The 18,934-nt window shown below is 38.6% G+C and overlaps 1 protein-coding gene across 1 annotated transcript in view; it reads left to right on the top strand.

The window, feature by feature from the left end:
- The first annotated feature begins 1,238 nt into the window (after positions 1-1,238).
- Positions 1,239-18,934, top strand: part of STAM (signal transducing adaptor molecule) — a 54,783-nt gene continuing 37,087 nt past the window's right edge. Inside the window, exons 1-2 of the mRNA XM_010992982.3 lie at positions 1,239-1,454; positions 15,713-15,797. Coding sequence (XP_010991284.3) covers positions 1,415-1,454; positions 15,713-15,797 — 125 coding nt within the window. The 5' untranslated portion in view covers positions 1,239-1,414. The remainder of the gene's footprint in view (positions 1,455-15,712; positions 15,798-18,934) is intronic.

Raw genomic sequence — 18,934 nt, 5'->3', positions numbered from 1 at the left:
GTGAAGAATGGTGTTAGCTCGGCTGCCGTAAGAAAGTATCATAGACTTAGTGGCTTAAACAGTAGGAATTATTATTATTATTATTATTTTATTTTATTTCTATTTTTACAGTTTTGGAGGCAGAAAATCTGAGATCAGGGTGCCAGCATCAGGTTCTGGGAAGGACTCTTCCTGGCTTGCACATACAGCTGCCTTGTTACTCACAAGGCAGAGATTTTTGTAAGCATTCTTCCTACACTACAATGCTAATCCCGTTGTTGACATGTTGTAAACGTTCACAAGCCACGTTTGGAAGTGTTTCAATTTTGGTAAATTAACATAATTTCAATTTACGTGCAAGATGCTCTAAGTCTGTTCCAAGTGGAACGCAAAATTTCTAGCAGATGCTTCTTAAAATTTCTACTTGATATAGACAATATTTTGTTAAATAAACTCACAAATAAAGTTACTAAATATTTAAAGTTATTATTAGTCACGAATCAATCGGAAGCTCCATTTTTCAGTTTTCTTTTTTGGCTCCGCTTTGCGGGGTTATTGTAGACCTTCTTGGATTGTGCAACTGATTTTCCAATTCCCATAACTGCTTAGTGGCTGCATAGTTAGTCAGGAGGTGCCACCACCCAACTAGAAGTGCTTTCGACAGTTTCTGAAGCCGGGCGATCGGGACTCTGGGCAAGGTGCCAGCCTTCCAGCCTCTCCGAGGGAGCTGCGCGCCCTGACACTCCCCTCCTAGGGATTCGGGCCAATCCGTCCCGATCACTTGACTTCACCCAAGCAGGTTTCTTGTCACCGCAGACAGCAAATTGAACTCATAGCCTTTTTACTTAGCTGCGCCCCCCACCCCTAGTGAAGGAATTTGCATCTCCCCTCCATAGGGACCACAAAGTTAAGACAACCGACAGCGTGAGGGGAAAAGAGGGTCTCCCTCCACCCAGACGCGACCCTTTTCTTTTTGCTCAGTTTGATTCACGCCTGGGCTCGCTAGTCGGCTTCGGCGCGCCTGGAGGACCCCGTCCTCCGGAGGCTCATGGCGAAGGCCAAAGCAGAAAACTCAGGCATGACTGCTACTCTCCTGTGCGGCTAATAAAAAGGACGTGCTTGACTGGGGGGGCCTTTGGGTTGGTCCTGTTTTCGCGGGGCAGGTTCCGGGTAGGTTCTGGACAGGCAGCGCCGTGGGCGCCCACATTCCCGACAGGCTCCACGCCGGGGGCCTTCTCGGCTCCTTTGCTGTTGCCGCCGCCGCCGCCGCCGCTGCCCTGGTTGTCGAGGGTCGGCTAGTGGAGGAGCTGTCGTAGACCCTGTGGAGTCCGTGTCGGTCGCTGTTTTGGCCTGAGGAGTCTTCCTTCCTGAGTCGCACCCGGACTCCCGTGGTGTCGAGGGGGAGTCCCTGCGGACACCTCTGCACGCAGTGGAGATGCCTCTCTTTGCCACCAATCCCTTCGATCAGGATGTTGGTAGGTGCTTCTGCCGCTCCCTGTCCACCCCTCGCCGGACTGCGAGCCCCCTCTGCCCGCTCTCCGCGTACGTTCTGGACCCCCGGGCCGGGCCGAGTTCTTCCCCTTTTCCTGAGGCTCTTTCTGTCAGAGTTCGGAGGAGGTTTGGGAGCTTGGCGCATCCTCTTGGGAAGAAATGGGACTGAGAGAGCCTGCGAAAGGGGCCTTGAGCTGGGGCTGTGGGTTCTGAAAGAACTGCTCAAAAGCTTGATGGAGCAGGCCGCGGAGGAACAGCTGGTGTAGCGTCTGGTGCCGGGACAGGGCTTCCTTCTGGGAGAAGAGCTGAGAGCTAGGGGGTATCAGCTAGCGTAGGTTGATAAGCCCTATAATAAAGTCTTCCCCAGGACAGACGTCAAACGTTTGGAACTAGGAGAATGTTTTAGTTTAGCCTCCTGAGAGGATTGTAAAATCCGGTTTATAACCGTTGAAGGGAGGAAAGAGCTTCTGGTGAAGGGTAGACTCTCAGAGATGTTGGGAGAGATGAAAAATGGAATACTTGGCAACAACTGAAACCTAGTTGCGGACCTGAGCCACGGGGCTGCCTTCCTTGGACTGGGTCTCAGTACTTTAAGAAGTGTGAAATGGACCTTGAGTCTGAAATGCCGATTTGTTCTGAACTTGAAATGTTTTTTTTTTTTCTCTGAATCATTGGTTTTAGGTACTGATCATACAAATTCAACAGGTTAGCTTTGTGTTTATTTATTTTCTGGTCTGCGGCAGTAATTACAGGAGTTTGAGTTTTCAGGGAGAGAATTTTGGGGTAATTTGAAGGCACCGAGGGACTACCTTGGCACACCAAGTGTGGAATGAAAGCGAGTTGAATATCAAGGGCCATTGCTGTCGTAAAGAATACTGACAACCTTATGGAATTGCTTTTTATGACTTTGTATGTTTTGATTATGAAAAGTGGGTGTTGAATTTTGCTTTTTAACTCTAACTTCCAGCATGCTACTGAAGCTTGAAGGTTTGAGTTAAATTAAGACCAGAAAAGTGTTCAATCCTATCTGCCACTGCCTGGCTCAGAGTGAAATCGTGGACAAGTTTCTTAAGCTCTTTGAGTGCCAATGTCCCTCATCTTTAAAGAGAGGAAAATCACATTCTGTTTGTTCAATGAAATAATATGTGTAGAGGGCTGCCTACAGTGTCTCTATATAGTAGGCACCAACTAAATGATAGATTTTTGTTGTTCTGGTTTAAATGAATGTCCTGAATCTTAGCCATGGATGGAACTTTAGAGATCACCAGTAATATTTAATAAATAAATAATTGGAAAGTTACATTTTATTTAATAAGCACTTAGTGCTCTATTTACAGGACACCGCTCAGCGACTTAAGAGGTAGAGTGATGAATAAAACATGGTTGATCTGAAGCAGTTTTATAACTTACTGCATTAATTTCCGGGGCAAATGCTCAAAATAAAACAGTTTCTTAATACCTGCTGCTTCTGTTTCCAGCACCTTGATCTAGTTTTCATGGTCGTGTAGAATTTAGCTTCCAACTACCCAGTCACCTTTATATCCTACTGCCTTTTGAACCTACATTTCCATTGGATTCAGATAAATTTCTTAATGTCAAACCCTTTCCCAGTACCTACGCCACCCAGTTCAAATGCAGGCTCCTTGTTTTTATAGTTTTGCTTGTATTATTTCTTCTACCTTTTTACATGTCCACATGATTAAAAGGGCAACTCAGAATCCAACTCATACCTGAATCATTTCCTGATTACCCTAACCTAGGAGTTCCCATTAGCGACACGACGACAGTTTGGACCAGATAAATGTCTTTGTTGTGGGATCTGTCCTCTGCAATGTAGAGTGTTTCATCCCTGACCTCTCCCCACCCAAACACCAGTTATGATTTAAACATTTCCAGACATAACCCAGTGTACGCTGGGGGTACAAAACAGCTTCCAATTAAGAAACACTGCTCTAGCCCACTGTAATCTCCATCCTTTTCTGAAGTCCTGTAACACTTGTCCTTACCAGAGTATTTAGCATTAAAGATAGTTCTATCCTGTATTATGCTCCTTAATTCTTCTTATTGATTGCTACAGAGTAGGTACTTAATACAAGTTTGTTGATCTGAGAATGTGTCAATTAAGCCTGCTTGACAGTAAGCTTTCTTGAACATTGTTTTGCTACAGAAAAGCTTACTTTTTAAAGTTAGTCAGGTTTTAGTGTTTGAATCAATTCTCTCCTCATGATCCATGTATCAAAATATCATGAAAGGTTATCTAAGAAGATCTGCCAAAGAGACTCCCAGTAAATAATCCTTGGACAGAGTCCAACAGACTTTCATTTAAAATTTTCTACTAGTATAGCATATAGAATATAGTATGTAGAATACATTTACCAATATTTCTTCTCACTTTGTCTATCAGTATGTCAGTGATATTAAAGCACTGCCACCAATTCACTTGATACATTTATCATTTAACATTAGCATATATTTGTACTTCTTTAAAATTAATTGCCTTTAGCTTTATTCATCAATAAACTAATAACTCAATTATCAAAGAAATGCAGATCAAAACTACAATGAGGTTTCACCTCACACCAGTCAGAATGGCCATCATTCAAAAGTCCACAAATGATAAATGCTGAAAAGGCTGTGGAGAAAAGGGAACACTCCTACACTGCTGGTGGGAATGCAGTTTGGTGCAGCTATTGTGGAAAACAGTAAGGAGATTCCTCAAAAGACTAGGAATAGACTTACCAAATGACCCAGTAATCCCACTATATCCAGAAGGAACCCTAATTCAAAAAGACACCAGTACCCCAATGTTCATAGCCACACTATTTACAATAGCCAAGACATGGAAACAGCCTAAATGTCCATCAACAGATGACTGGATAAAGAAGTTGTGATATATTTATACAATGGAATATTATTCAGCCGTAAAAAACACAATACAATGCCAAGTGTAGCAACATGGATGTCCCTGGAGAATGTCATTCTAAGTGAAATAAGCCAGAAAGAAGAAAAATACCATATGAGATCATTCATATGTGGAATCTTAAAAAAAAAAAAGAGACAAATGAACTTAAATATAAAACAGAAACAGACTCATAGACATAGAATACAAACTTGTGGTACCAATGGGGGAGGGGAGTAGGAAGGGACAGACTGGGAGTTCGAGATTTGTAGATACTGACATGTATATATAGAATAGATAAACAAGTTTATACTGTATAGCACAGGGAAATATATACAAGATCTTGTGGTAGCTCACAGTGAATAAGAATATGAAAATGAATGTATATTCATGTATGACTGAAAAATTGTTCTCTACACCGGAAATTGACACAACATTGTTAACTGACTATAACCCAATTAAAAAAAAAAACAACTCAAAAAGGTGAATCAGAAATTCACTGGCTGATTTATGCAACAGAACATTTCACATAAAGAGGTAAAATACTGGTGAAGAAATTCCTAAATGTGTAATTAGAATGTGAGCTCCAGAAGGACAGGGATTTTTGTTTGTTTTGTTCACCACTGTACCCCTAACGTGTAGACCAGCGCTAATAAACATTCAGTAAACATTTACTGAATATATGGGTCTCATTTTGGACATTATATGTCTTGCTAAGTTCAACTCTTGAATTATAAAGATAACTCATTCCATTAAGTTTTTATTTCAAAGTCCCTGGTGACTTCCATCTTGCCAAATCCATTGGTCAATTCCTAGTCCATTTCTTTGTTGATCTCTTACATTCCTCTTTGATGTACTTTATTCATTTGGTTTCCAGGATACCAAACTTTTTCTAGTTTTCTGCTTAGCTCTTTTTTTAGTCTTTCTGGCTTCTTCTTTTTGTGACTTTGGAATGTTGAACTGAGCCCCAGGCTTGGTTCTAGACCTTTTTTTCTTTCTTTCTTTTTTTTTTTTTTATTTGTCTTTTTCTTCTCCTTGGAGCCTTAGGAGGCACTTTAGCTTAGTGTTAAGAATTCAGACTCTGGAGCTACATTCCCTGAATTCAGTCCCCAGGTTTGCTGCTTATCAGCAGTGTGACTTTGGGTTAGTTGCTTAGATACTCTGTGCCTCAGTTTCCTTATCTTTAATATGGGATGTAGATATAATAATTGTTTTTGGTTTCTTCCCCAAACCTATTCATTCCTTCATCCTTGCCTGTTTGAATAGATGGCACCAGTGATAGTTACTGTCACTCATCCCTAGTGTTTAGAGTCATCACTGAGTTTTCTTTTTCCTTTGCACTCCACATTCATACTGTCAGCAAGATCTTTTGGCTCTACTTAAAAACACATCCAGCATCCCGTCACTTCTCCGTACCTCCGTGCTGATGTCTTACTCCAGTCATCATCATCTCCTTTAGAGATGTCATCTGTCCCTCCACTCAGCTCCCATCCTTTCTCTTCTCACTGCCCCTTCTCTCAGTAGCCTCAAACTGTTAACCCTGCCTCCAGTCTGTCACCACTCATTTTCCAGGTGGCAGTGATATTTCTACAATGTGAATGTAATCATACGACTCCTCTGATTAAAGTGTTTCAGTGACTCTACAGCTTTTCACCAGAATTGGAACGTTTCAGCCTGGCATCTAAGACCTTTTAGCATTTGGCTCCTTTTTGCCTCTCTGCCTCACCTCCCACTCTTTTCCTTGAGGTGTATTTCCTTGTTGGTTTTATACCACTGCTTTTTCAGGTGTGGATCCTCTGACCTGACATACTTTTCTCTTCATTGGTCTGCATTAAGGTTGTTTTAAGGAGATGATGCAGGTAAAGCACTTAGCCCAGTACCTGTCATATAGTATACGATGGACACATCTTACCTCCTCTTAGGATACGGTTAGGGTTAGGTGTGGAGCCTTTGGAGACTGCTCAGGTTCTAAGGGATGGAATCAGCTACTGTGAAAACATACTAAGGAGAAAAATGTGAAAATCCAGAATACAGATCTGTTAAAGGTCTGATACCCACTGGGTTAAGAAATTGTACTCATTGTTTCTTCTGTTCCTATTTTGCTTCTCCCGTAAGCTCATCTTTCTAATGGTTCTAGGTTTTCATTTCTATTTTGTGCTCTTTTCTGAGATCCTTTCATGCTGTTCCTTTGATGCTGACGTCCTTTTCTGGGTAGAAGAACTTCAGATTGCTCTTCCTATATAATTTCCAATGGTCAGGAGAGACTGGGATATTTGATGAAACATTTCTGAAAAATTGATTCTGAAATCTCCAAAAAAGGGTAATTTCTTTAGGACTTGCTTTCTCCAATGGCCACTTTTGATGCACTGTTATATGTCCAAGCTGATTGAATGACAAGCTTTTTCCTGCAGCCTGAACATGATGGACAGTCATCCTGTTAGCATTTCTCACCTCCCCAAATCTTTGGCAGTCATAAATTTTGAGAAAATCAACAGTAGCTATTTATGAGAAAAAAAGTTCTTCAATCCATTGAGAAGACCATTGAAATTCAAGTAAGGCTTAGTGTGGGATTTTTCTGGGTACTTATAGGCAGATTTCTCAGCCTCTTCTTTTTGAGTATAAGGGTAAAGATAATCTGGGGATAAAATGAGATCATTATGAAGCTTTGAATTCTTTAGAAGCAAGTCTGTGTTATTTTTGCTTGTCACTTTTTCCTTTCCTGCAAACAATGTTTTTGTCTTAGAAAATAAATAGTTTTGATTTCATTTGCTATTCACAAAACCATGTTGAACTGCTCCTGGTAGTTTATATTTTTCTGACTTTAAAAATATTTGTTGTAACTGAGAGGCACTGTGCTACCATTCTTGATTGTGAGATATCATCAGTAAATAACGTGAACAATTTTAAATGGGATGCATTTCTGATCTGTGTACGTAAGTTTGTGTCAGATACTGATCCTGTTTATGCATAGGACAGTGTTTAGCATAAGTATCTGCTGATGACTATAACCAGACACTGCTGGGTATGCCTTTATTGACATCATCTTTAGTTATGATAATAGGCAATTTATATTTGATCAGACATAAGCCTGTCATTTCTAGTTAACTATTAACTTTTTAGTAAGTTAAGTTTTAATAAACTTAGATATTTATTTTTAAATAAAGTGATAGGTTTTAAGATTTAAGTGTGTTCTTTTTAAAAAATGCTCTAAGCTTTTAAAAAAGTCTGCTTGGCTACCAGTCAGTGAGGATGATGAATTAAATATTTAAATCCACTACCGGATCAAAGTGATACTTGCTTTCTTTTTCTAAGATGAAGTACAGGCATCCCTAATATCTGCAGGGGATTGGTTCCAAGCCCCCCATGGACACCAAAACTGCAGGTGTTCAAGTCCCTGACAGAAAATGGCATCGTGTTTTCATATAACCTATGCATAGCTCCCCATATGCTTTAAATCATCTCTAGATTACCTGTAAAACCTAATAAAATGTAAATGCTATGTAAATATTATGTGAATAGTTGCCCATGCACAGCAGATTCAAGTTTTGTGTTCGGAACTTTCTGGATTCTTTTTTTCCTACTTTTGACCTGTAGACCCCGAATCCATGGACTGTAAATATTAGACTGGAGGATATTGTTTAGCAGGACTTCTCGGGCTTCAAAGGGATTGAGGGATGTATGAGGCAGGGATCTGGGATTCCTCAATTAGAGCAGTTCCACTAGGACTTGCTTTGTGTGTTGGATTTCTTTTAAGAAAAGTTTTTCTTATAAAAAGAAAGATTATTGAATAGTAAAGAATTCTACAAGTCTTTGTCTCTTTTTTGGAAGGGAACCTCTAAATACTTGGAATTTCTTGAGTGATAGAAGTATCTTTCTTATTCATAGTGGGCTCCTGGGACAATACCTTGGTTTACACTAGTGAGATGACTCAGCTTAGGGGCTGGTCACTCAAGAAAGACTAGCCTTGGTTGTAGATGGTTGGGGCTTTGAGTCACGTGATGTCAACTAAACCTCCAGAAAGGGGGAAGAGGCCTGGAAATTGAGTTCCAGGAGGTGGCCAGTCATTCAGTCATTCATGCCTTCTTGATGAAACCCCAGTAAAAACTCCGGATAGCAAACCTCCGTTGAGCTTCCTGGTTGGTGATACACAATTGTTGTGCCAGGAGGATGAGTCCTGAGGGCACAGACGCTTCACCTTTGAGAGCCTCCCAGGCCTAGTCCTGTGCATATCTCTTCATTGGCTGGTTGACATTTGTATCTTTTATAATAAAATTATAATAATAAGAGATTTCCTGAGTTCTGTGAGTTGTTATAGTGAATTATTGAGCCTGAAGGGCTACTGGAAACCTCTGAATTTGTAGTCAGTTGGTGAGAAGTGCATGTGGCTTGGGAACCCCAGAGCTTGTTTCTTGTGTCTTAAGTGAGGTGAGGCTTGCGAAGTCTGGGCTGACTCTGGGTAGTTAGCATCAGAGTTACACTGTAGGGGGCTTCTGCATTGAAAAGTGAAGTTTGAAAACTGCTGAAGTAGATGCTAGTCAAAGTCTGTGTTTCTGTGACATTTATGGATTCATAGTGCAGTTACGTAATTAGACTTAGTATTTATTGAACATTTAGACTGCGAGCATGAATATTGAAAGAATTACCCAAAGTAGAAATTGTTATTTTCAAGGGATTTACAATTATGGAAGCTTCAACAGGTAAATTGGACTCAGTTATCCTCCTGGCCAGTGAGAACAAATTAAACAGCATTTCAAAATTAGTTTTTAAAGTAACCTATTTAGTTTCCAGACTAATGTTGAGTTTCTCATTATGTTTTCTTCTTTTCCCTCTTTGAAACCATTTTTACGTATTGGCAATAGATTCATTTTTTTTCTAAAAGTCAAGCTCTGATCAGATTATTTCCCTGCTCAGAATTTTCTTGGCTCTCTGATGTTTCTTGAATGAATACAGATACCTCATTTTGTATTTTATGCCTTAGAGTACTTCCTGCCTTTCATAAAGTAGTCTCTATTTCAGGCAGTGTACATTCTTCTTTATACTTCTCTTCAGTTTTCATAACTTTACTGTATCCACTTAAATTCTGTTCTTTTCTTAGTTTCTAAATATATCAAGAAGCCTTTCCTGATACTCCTTTTTTCTCCTCACAGGTCTTTTATCTTTTTTTCAACTTGCTTCAGGCTTTGCATTTTTTTTTTTTTCTGTGACACTTTTTCTGTCGTGTATTCAGATCTCTATGTACCTGTTTCATTTTATTTTTTAAGAGTCTGGTACTTCAGATAGAGCCTGTCATAGACTAGAAACTTACTCCATTTTGTTGAATATCTATCCAAATTTTGTAATTTCCTGCAAATAAGTCACCTTACCAAGGTCTCAGATGTTTTGGACATTTGTGTTAATTCGACAAGGAATTTGTTTGTATGAATAGCTCCTTTGTTAACTTCCATTTTAGAAAATGGTAGGGGGCCTGGGCATAGGTACCCTGCCTACCACTACCCATTGGTTTTCACCCACTGCTGTCTTTTTAGATATTTATTCTAGTCCTCCAGTGGCAGTGTTGCTGCCCTACTAGGTGTTGCTGTATCCCCGGGGTCGGGGTGGGGTGATATGGATCAGGTATTGTAAACCTACAAAGAATTTGGACAGAGTTGACTGCTTTCTATTTTCTGCTTTTGAACTGGCTATGACTGACCTCCATCTCTTGGTAGTAAGTCAGAATGGGGAAATGAGTGTTGCCTGTTGAACAAGTCGCCTGGGGCTTGGACGGGAATGGGGGAGCAGGAATTCTGTTGTCTTATCACCAAAACCCATTATTTCAGATAGGAATCTTGATATGGATCAGGCTTCCCACCCCCAAACCATCTCAGGTTAAAAAATGGAAATGTTAGTGAGGATCTTGGTGATGCTATGCTGTCTGTCAGCGTATCTGTTCTTGGAGTTACAGTGCTCCTGTCAATATAGGTTACCTTCTATTTTGATATCTTTTTGTTTCAGAAGACAACAGTTACTTCTTTTTGGAGGAGAGGTAGTAATTAAGTTTATTTAGTTGTTTATTTTTTTGGTGGAGGTACTGGGGATTGAACCCAGGACCTCGTGCGTGCTAAGCATGCACTCTGCCACTGAGCTACACCCTGCCTCCCCCCCAGTTACTTCTTTTTGAAGTATTTTTCCTCTTACACAGGCTCTTGTTTCTTAGTTGCTCTCTTCCGTGTTGCATTTAACTTGCTAATATTTTGTTGAGGATTTTTGCATCTGTTTTCATGAGAGATACTGATTTGTAGATTTCTTTTCTACTAATGCCTTTGGCGTTAGTAATGGGTTCTCATAGAACGAGTTTAGAATATTCCCTCTACTTCTGTTTTCTAGATGAGCTGGTAGAGAATTGGTATAATTTCATCCTTAAATGTTTGGTGGAACTCACCATTAACCTGTCTGTGCCTGGTGCTTTCTGTTCTGGAAGGTTATTAATTACTCGTTCAATTGCTTTAATAGATGCAGCCTCTTCAGATTGTCCATTTTTTTCTTGTTTGTGTTTTGGTAGATGTGTCTTTTGAGGACTTGGTTCATTTTATCTAGGTTATCAAAATTTGTGGGCATAGCGTTGTTCATGATTATGTGTTTTTTTTCCAACACCATCAAGCAATTCTCCGATTTTCAGTGAACACTGCCTCGATGTCCCACGTATATATTTAGCCCAGTTCTGACCCTCTCTATCTACCTAGAGATAGTGTCAGATTCCACAGGTGAAGGGCTTAGTCCCAGAAGACTGCCCTTACTCCCCACTTCACATGACAGTTCAGGATGTTACCTGGGCTTCTGACTGACTGGCTATAATTTAAAGGCTCCAATGACCCTCTCAGTATTATTAACTCATGGTAATATTTATTTAATATCTTTTTTATGTCCATGAAATCTGTAGTGAGTTCCCCTCTTTCATTTCTGATATTAATGATTTGTGTTTTCTCTCTCTGTCTCTCCTTTTTTTTTTGTTAGCCTGCCTACCGATTTTATTGGTCCTTCCAAACAACAAGCTTTTTGGTTGTACTGATTTTTCTCTAATTCTGTTTTCAATTTCATTGATTTTTATTCTAATTTTTTTATTCTACTTTTTTTGAATTTAAGTTCCTCTTCTAGTTTCCTAAGGGGGAAGTTTATATTAGTGATTTTAGATCTTTTCTAAAGTAAGTATTCAGATTTCCCATAATTTTCTAAAGTATGTATTCAGCACTGCTATCAAATGCCTCCTACAAATTTTGATAGGTTGTACTTTCATTTTTGTTCAGTTCATAATATTTTAAAATTTCTCCTTTTTTTTTTCTTCATTTGTGTGTTACTTAGAAGTGTGTTATTTGATCTCCACATATTTTGGGATTTCCCATCTATCTCGTTAACAGTTTCTAGTTTAATTCCACTGTAGCCTGTGAACAGACATGTTTGATTTCTAGTTTTTAAAATTTGTTATGGTGTGCATTATAGCCCAGAATATGATCTGTTTTGGTGAATGTTCCATGTGAGCTTGAGAAAAATGTGTTCTGCTATTTTTGGATGAAGTGGTCTACAGATTCCAATTATATCCAGTTCATTGATGATGTTGTTGAGTTCAACTCTGTCCTGACTGATTTTCTGCCTATTGGAACTGTCCATTTCTGAAAGAGAGGTGTTGAAATCTCCAGTGTATTCATCTGTTTCTCTTTGCAGTTCCAGTACTTTTTGTGTCAGTTATTTTGAGACTCTTGTAGTTAGGCACACATGTTAAGAATTGTTGTCTTCCGGGAGAATTGACCCCTTTACTATTATGTAATGCCTCTATCCCTGATAATTTTCCTTACTCCAAGATTGGCTTTGTCTGAAATTAGTATAGCTACTCTTACTTCCTTTTCATTACTGTTAGCATGGTATATCTTCCTCCATCCCTTTGCTTTTAATCTATATGTGTCTTTAAAGTCAGTTCTTATAGTTGACATGTAATTGGATCTCATTATTTGATCACTCTATCAATCTCTGTATTTAGACCATTTATATTTAAAGTGATTATTGATATTGTTGGATTAATATCTACCATATGTTACAGTTTTCTAGTTGTACCCTTCTTTGTTCCTGTGTTTTCTTACACTTTTCCCCCTACCTTTTGTGGTTTAATTGAACATTTTATATGGTTCCATTTTCTCTCTTTTTTAGTGTATCAGTTATATAGATATTGCTACTTCCAGTGGTTGCCCTAGAGTTTATAATATACATTTTTGGGGAGGGGTTAATTAGGTTGGTTGGTTTGTTTATTTTACTAGAGGTACTGGGGATTGAACCCAAGACCTCGTGCATGCTAAGCACATGCTCTACCTCTGAACTATACCCTTGCCCGCCTACAACTAGTCCAAGTACACTTTCAAATAACATTCTACCACTTCCCTGGTAGTACAGTCACCTCTAATCATAAAATATTCTTATTCCTAATTCTTCTCTCTTCTTCCTGGTGTCCTTGCTGTGATTCATTTCACTTATACACACACCTGCACACACCACACACACATATATACATATTTCCTATATCTTCTCCCTAGAGAACTTTTAAAAACATTTCTTGCAAGGCCAGTCTACTGGCAGCAAATATCCTCAAATTTTTTTTTTGAGAAGTCTTTATTTCTCCTTTCACAGAATATATAATCCTAGATTGTTGGTTATATTTTTTCCTCGACACTATTTCATTTCATTCTTTTCTTGCTTTCATGGTTTCTGAGATGTCATGTAATTGTTATGTTTACTACTGAATAGGTAGGGGCTTTTTTCTGCTGGCTCCTTTTTAATTTTTCCTTTATCTTTGATCTTCTGCAGTTTGAATAACATATGCCAAGGTGTGGAGGGCTTTGGGATTTTTTTGTTTTTGGTTTTGTTCTTTTTTTGACATGTATTATACTTGGTGTTCTTGGAGTTTCCTGGACCTGTGGTTTGGTGTCTTAACATTAATTTGAGGAAATTCTGAATAATTTTTGCTTCAAATATTTCTTTCTTTTCTCTTTTTCTTTTCAGCTATTCCAATTATGCCTTTGTAACAACTCTTATACATTTCTTGGGTAATCTGTTCCAATTTTTTTTTCCCCCGTCATTTTTTTCTCTTTGCTTTTCAGTTTTGGAAGTTCCTATTAACATATCCTCATACTCAGAGATTCTTGCCTCAGCTGTGTCCAGACTGCTGACAAGCCCATCAGAGGCATTCATTTCTGTTACCTATTTTTGATCTCTGGTATTTTTTTTAATTCTTTTTTAGAATTTGCATCTCTCTGCTTACATAGTTCTTTGGTTCTTGCATGTTATCTACTTTTTCCATTAGCGTTCTTAGCATATCAATGATATCAATGATAGTTTTTAAAATTCCTGGTCTGATAATTTCAACATCCCTGGCACGTCTGAGTCTGGTTCCGATGCTAGCTCTGTCTCTTCCAACTGTGGTCTTTGCCTTTTGGTGTGGCTTGCTGAGAGATGCATATGATGTATTGGATAAAAGGAACACCAGCCTTTAGTGGTGTGATGGTAAGTTATCTATAACCCCGTGACTGGGTCTCAGGCTTTCAGTGAGCCTCTGACCCTGGGGTGTGAATTTCTCATGAGCTTCTCAGTGTCCATCCCCCAGACTCTCTTAGGTGGGACAAGATGGCTAGAGTGGGCTAGAGTTGGATATTCCCCTTCTCCCACCTGGATGGCTAGAGCAGGCTGGAGTTGGGAATTTCCCTTCCCCCAGGTGAGTTAATCTCTGGTGAAACCCTAGTTGGTTAGGTGCTGGTAAAATAATTTCTTTTGAGAGTAGACCTTGTTAAGAAGAGAATGCTCTGGCGTATTTAAAGAGTTACTGTTTCCCTCCCAGTGGAAAAATAGGGAAAATTTTCTGTGGTATTCTTGAGAAACTGGGAGAGCCCATGGAAGTAAAACTCACAGAAGTGTTAGGACTCCAGGCATCCCTGGAGTTGTGACTCAGACTTGTGCACACTTATCCTCCAGCAGTTTGTCAGTTTCAGTATAGAGTTTTGTACCCAGTACTTGTTCCTGGGTTTCTGCTCTGTTAAGTTGTGATTCTGTGTATCCACCTGTCTGTATATCTAATTTTGAGGGCAGCAGTTTGCCCTGTGACCTCACTTCTGACGGATCTAAGAAGAGTTGTTGATTTTTCACTTTGTTTGTTTAGCATTTTACTCATTAGGGTGAAGTGATAACTTCCAAGCCCCTTACATGCTGCACTAGAAAATGGAAGTAATTCCCTGTTTTTGGTGCTTAAGTCTCAACTGTAGCTGGTGTCTCCTTGTCTAGAAAAAATTTGCTTTACCTCTAGAAAGTAAACCATCACTCATTTGCTCAGAAGGTGAGAGATGGTTATTAGAGCCCTTGAGTAAGGAAGCAAAGTAGGGACTACCTACCTTTCAGACAGCATTAACCCCTTTTGCTACCTTGAAATCCTCTTTTCTACTTCATTCTCAATCACAGACATTTTTTCTGCTACCAGTGCTTGAATTTTCTGAGAATTCAACAGGCTGGTTCTTAAGCTTTTTTTTTCTTAAGCTTCTTTTTTTTTTTTTCTTACTGCCAATATGTGATTCACCTTTCTTAGATCTACTTTCTAAGTAGTTTGCAATGTATCTATATTGTCCTGTCGCTTTTGAGATATTGTTGGTGTTACTGCTTCGTATGTTTTCCTTATCCTTGTGTGTTTGTCTTAAAAAAATACCTTTATTGTAATTAAGAAAGGGAGCTAAATTAGATGATTTGGTTCAGTCTGCCATACCTCTGTTGTTTTGAACTGGTCAAGTTTTTATTTAAGGAAAAATATTCAATTAAAGCTGGATTTGGTTTCCCCATCCCCCTTCTTAGAAACCAAAATCAACAAAACTAGATAATTAACTAATTTGATTACCTGAAACATTTTGATAGAGATCTGTACTTAGTCATGTTCTTTTGTTGGCAAGTAAAGCTAAGAATTATTTGATAAGGAAAATATTCCTTATTTTAATCATTGTATATGCAGAAAGGGATAGACCTCTGTGTGTGTGTGTGCGTTTGTGTGTTTGTGCATGTGTGTGTGTGTGTATATGTACGTGTTTATAAGGAAAAAATCAATGGCCTATTTTTTTATGCGAAGTAACAAACAAATGAAGTGTGAATGGGGAAAATAATTGTGATAGGTAATAAAGGTGCCCTACTGCCTTTTAAAGGTGGATTTAAATATTTCATTAAGCAAACACTGACAGTTATTCTGATTGTTGATATTTGATTACAGTACAGTTTGATAATTTGAATGTGATCATTTACCTCTTAAAATACAAAAAAAATAACATTTCTGTGATTTCTTTTTATAATATATAGAGAAAGCAACCAGTGAGATGAATACTGCTGAGGATTGGGGCCTCATTTTGGATATTTGTGATAAAGTCGGTCAGTCTCGCACTGGGTAAGTATTTCGAAGTTTCAAAGCATTTTTATTTATTCTTCCTTTTTATTAACATGAATAAATCAAGCATTAGAAGGTAAAGCATATTGCAGTCACAATTCGGTTTAGAAAGAGAATGTTTTCTCGGGCAAGATTGGAGGAATCACCCCATTTAGGTTACTCCTTATAACCAGGAGTAGCATGACTGGGAACAATGTTGATACTGTAATTATTCACCCTTGTCCATGTTTGCCTCCCCAAATCTAGCTTTTCCCACTGATTTTTAAAGTCATCAATGCTTTCTCAGTTACCAGTTTTTTTGGTAATTTCTGAGTTCTTTTCTTCTTTGTCACATCTGCCTGTTCCACCCAGCTAATCAGTGACTATTGAAAGAGAGACATTTTTAGGAAAATGGAAACTGTATACTTCCTGGGATGCAGACTTTTTGGTAATACAGGGCTTTGCAAACAGTGCAGTGAGGGGATTAACTGATACAAAGATGAATGGTTTCTTTAATTCCTGGGCTAATAGCATCCAGTTATTAATAGCCACATTCACCCCTTTGTGCCACACAAATTATTGTCTCATTTTTGTACTTTCTTATGAGGAATGTTCAGAAGCACTGCTGTAGCATACTTGGTTCTTCTGGTGGGAATCTGAACCCTCTGACAGTGCCTTCTCTGGCTCTTCTTCCTTCCCTTCTAAATACAGATAGTTCCTCATGTTGCTTTGATCCATTTTTTTTCCCTAACATTTTTTTTCTCTGTAAATCTCACAGCTTCTGGGTGTCTTTATGTGAGTGACACCTGTATTTTCAGCTCTCATTCTCTTACCCAAGCACTGGTCCTGTGGATGCAGTACCGTTTCTAACATCATGCTGTGTAAGCCTCGGTCTCATCTTGCAGAAACCTGAACTCATGTCTCTTGGCTTTAAACCCATGTTCCCTCCTTTGTTTCCCGTCTTCCTTGTCTCTGTTACTGACAAGGTTATTCTTTCATTTGCACTTGAAACCTCAGGCTCATCTCTGCAATTAATTTCTTACTAAATTCTATCAGCTCACCACCATCATGTCTCTCATGGTGTTGATGCTATGCAATCTCTTTAGTTAAGTTCTTGAACACGGTCACACCAGGCAGGGCACTTTGTCCTCAGAGCCTTTCTGTCCCTTCACTTGAGCCCGTTTAGCTTGTAACGCATTCCCGCTGGCAGGTTCCCGAAACTGTGGTTTCCACATGTGGCTCACCCGTCCCCTTTGATGAGTACACATTTTAGTGTATGCAGTCTTGTTCTTTCCTGCCTGCTTAGTTCCCTAATTTAATTGAAGTTTGAGTAGCTACTGTGTGCTGTGTGTCTGTTCCTTTTTTGCTTTTCTCTTGGCCCCAGTTGACTGGAGACATCCTTAACCGTACCTAGACTAGTGCATTAACCCGTTGGTATTTCCTTCTGTTTCTGCCTTTTTTCTGTCCATCTCTTAGAGCCAGTTGCCACAATAACAACTCTGACCGTGTTACGCCTGTACCTTCTGTGCTGAGCTAAGTCTAGTAATCTCCTTTGGCCTCTGAATCACTTGTTTTTCATTTACTTCTTTTGTACGTACCATTCTTTTCAACTCATATTTGAGTTGCCAGTGCTTTTCTGCCTAATTTTAATGTTTTTTGGTCATTTTGTACCTTCAGTGTGGAATATTCTCTTCTCCCATTCCCTGTCTCTGTCTCATATCCCTCCAGACCCACCATGAGTATTATTTCTTCCACAGAGCCTTTCCTTATCCCCGTTACTAAAAATCATTACTGAAAATCTGGATCCTCAAAGCACTCTATCAAAACCATTCTTATTTGTGTTTTGTCTTGTATAATAGCAATTTATGTATATCTAGTCTACTTGGATTGGTAGGATGAAAGTTCTATGAATTTTTGTTGTACAGGGGAAAGTAAAATACCTTAGTGGTTGACAGAGTGTGGACTCTGGAGTGAGGCCACCTGGTTTCAGATCCTAGCTCTTGACTGCTTAGCTGTGTCATGTTGGATAAATAGTAACTTAACTTTTCTAGTTTGCTACAGAAGAATAAAAATAGTCTCTTTTACATAGGGGCTTGTTTTGAGTGTGAGATTAGTCAATATATATACATTAAGTGTTTATAGTGGTGTCTGGCACATTGTTAAATGGGTGCACCTCTGTCCTTTTTTTGAGGAGAGTGCTATTTTATGACAGTTTGTCTGTTGAGGACTAGCTTACTGACCTAGCTCCATCCCTGTGTAATTTGGAGATAAATCTTTATATAGCATTCTAGTTGTAAGGGCCCTCCTTCTCTTTTTTCACTGTCAGTTTTCTTTTTGTCTTTAGTTTGCTGTTCTTCACTTTGTAGATATTTTAAAATAATTAAGTTAGTTGCTTGAGATGAAGAGACAAACTCCTTTTCATTACTAGAAATATTCCATATTTTTCTGGTTGAAAAGTAAATTTGTAACCCACCTAAAAATCCTGTATGATATATAATGTAGGTAAATAGATCAGTTTGTTTTTCTTCAGTTAACATTCTTATACTAGAAACAATAATTTGTTACATTTTCCCTATTTTTTTCTTGTGATGAGAACTCTTAAGATCTACTCTCTCAGCAACTTTCAGATATACAATAAAGTATTGTAACTATAATCTCCATGCTGTACATAATGTCCTCAGAACTTATTTTTTAACTGGGAGTTTGTACCTTTTGACCCCTTTTATTGATTTTGCCCACCCCCCACTCTCCCCATTCTGGCAGCCACCAATCTGTTCTCTGTTTCTGTGAGTTAGATTTTATTAGATTCCACATATCAGTGAGATCATATAGCATTTGTCTTTCTCGTTCTGACTTATTTCACTTAGCATAATGACCTCAAGTTTCCATCCATGCTCTCCTTATATATTGAAAATGTACTTATTTGTAGCTTTAAAAAATTATTTTCTATTTGTTTTTTGTCATTATCTAGTATCATTAGGTTTAGCTATATGCTCATTTTTTACTTTTTCAAATTTACTTTAGACAACATACTCAATATTTTCCTTAATATTTCATTATCCATTGGAGATTTTAATTGACATTATGCTAAGTCTAAATTTCCTTAATAAATCTTTTCAACTTTGCTAATTTAAATTAGAGGTTGTTCTATTTTTAAT

The sequence above is a fragment of the Camelus dromedarius genome, chromosome 26, assembly GCF_036321535.1.
Source record: "Camelus dromedarius isolate mCamDro1 chromosome 26, mCamDro1.pat, whole genome shotgun sequence".
NCBI classification, from domain to species: Eukaryota; Metazoa; Chordata; class Mammalia; order Artiodactyla; family Camelidae; genus Camelus; species Camelus dromedarius.
The sequence above is the reverse complement of the archived record's forward strand: the minus strand, read 5'-3'. Positions and strand labels throughout refer to the sequence as shown.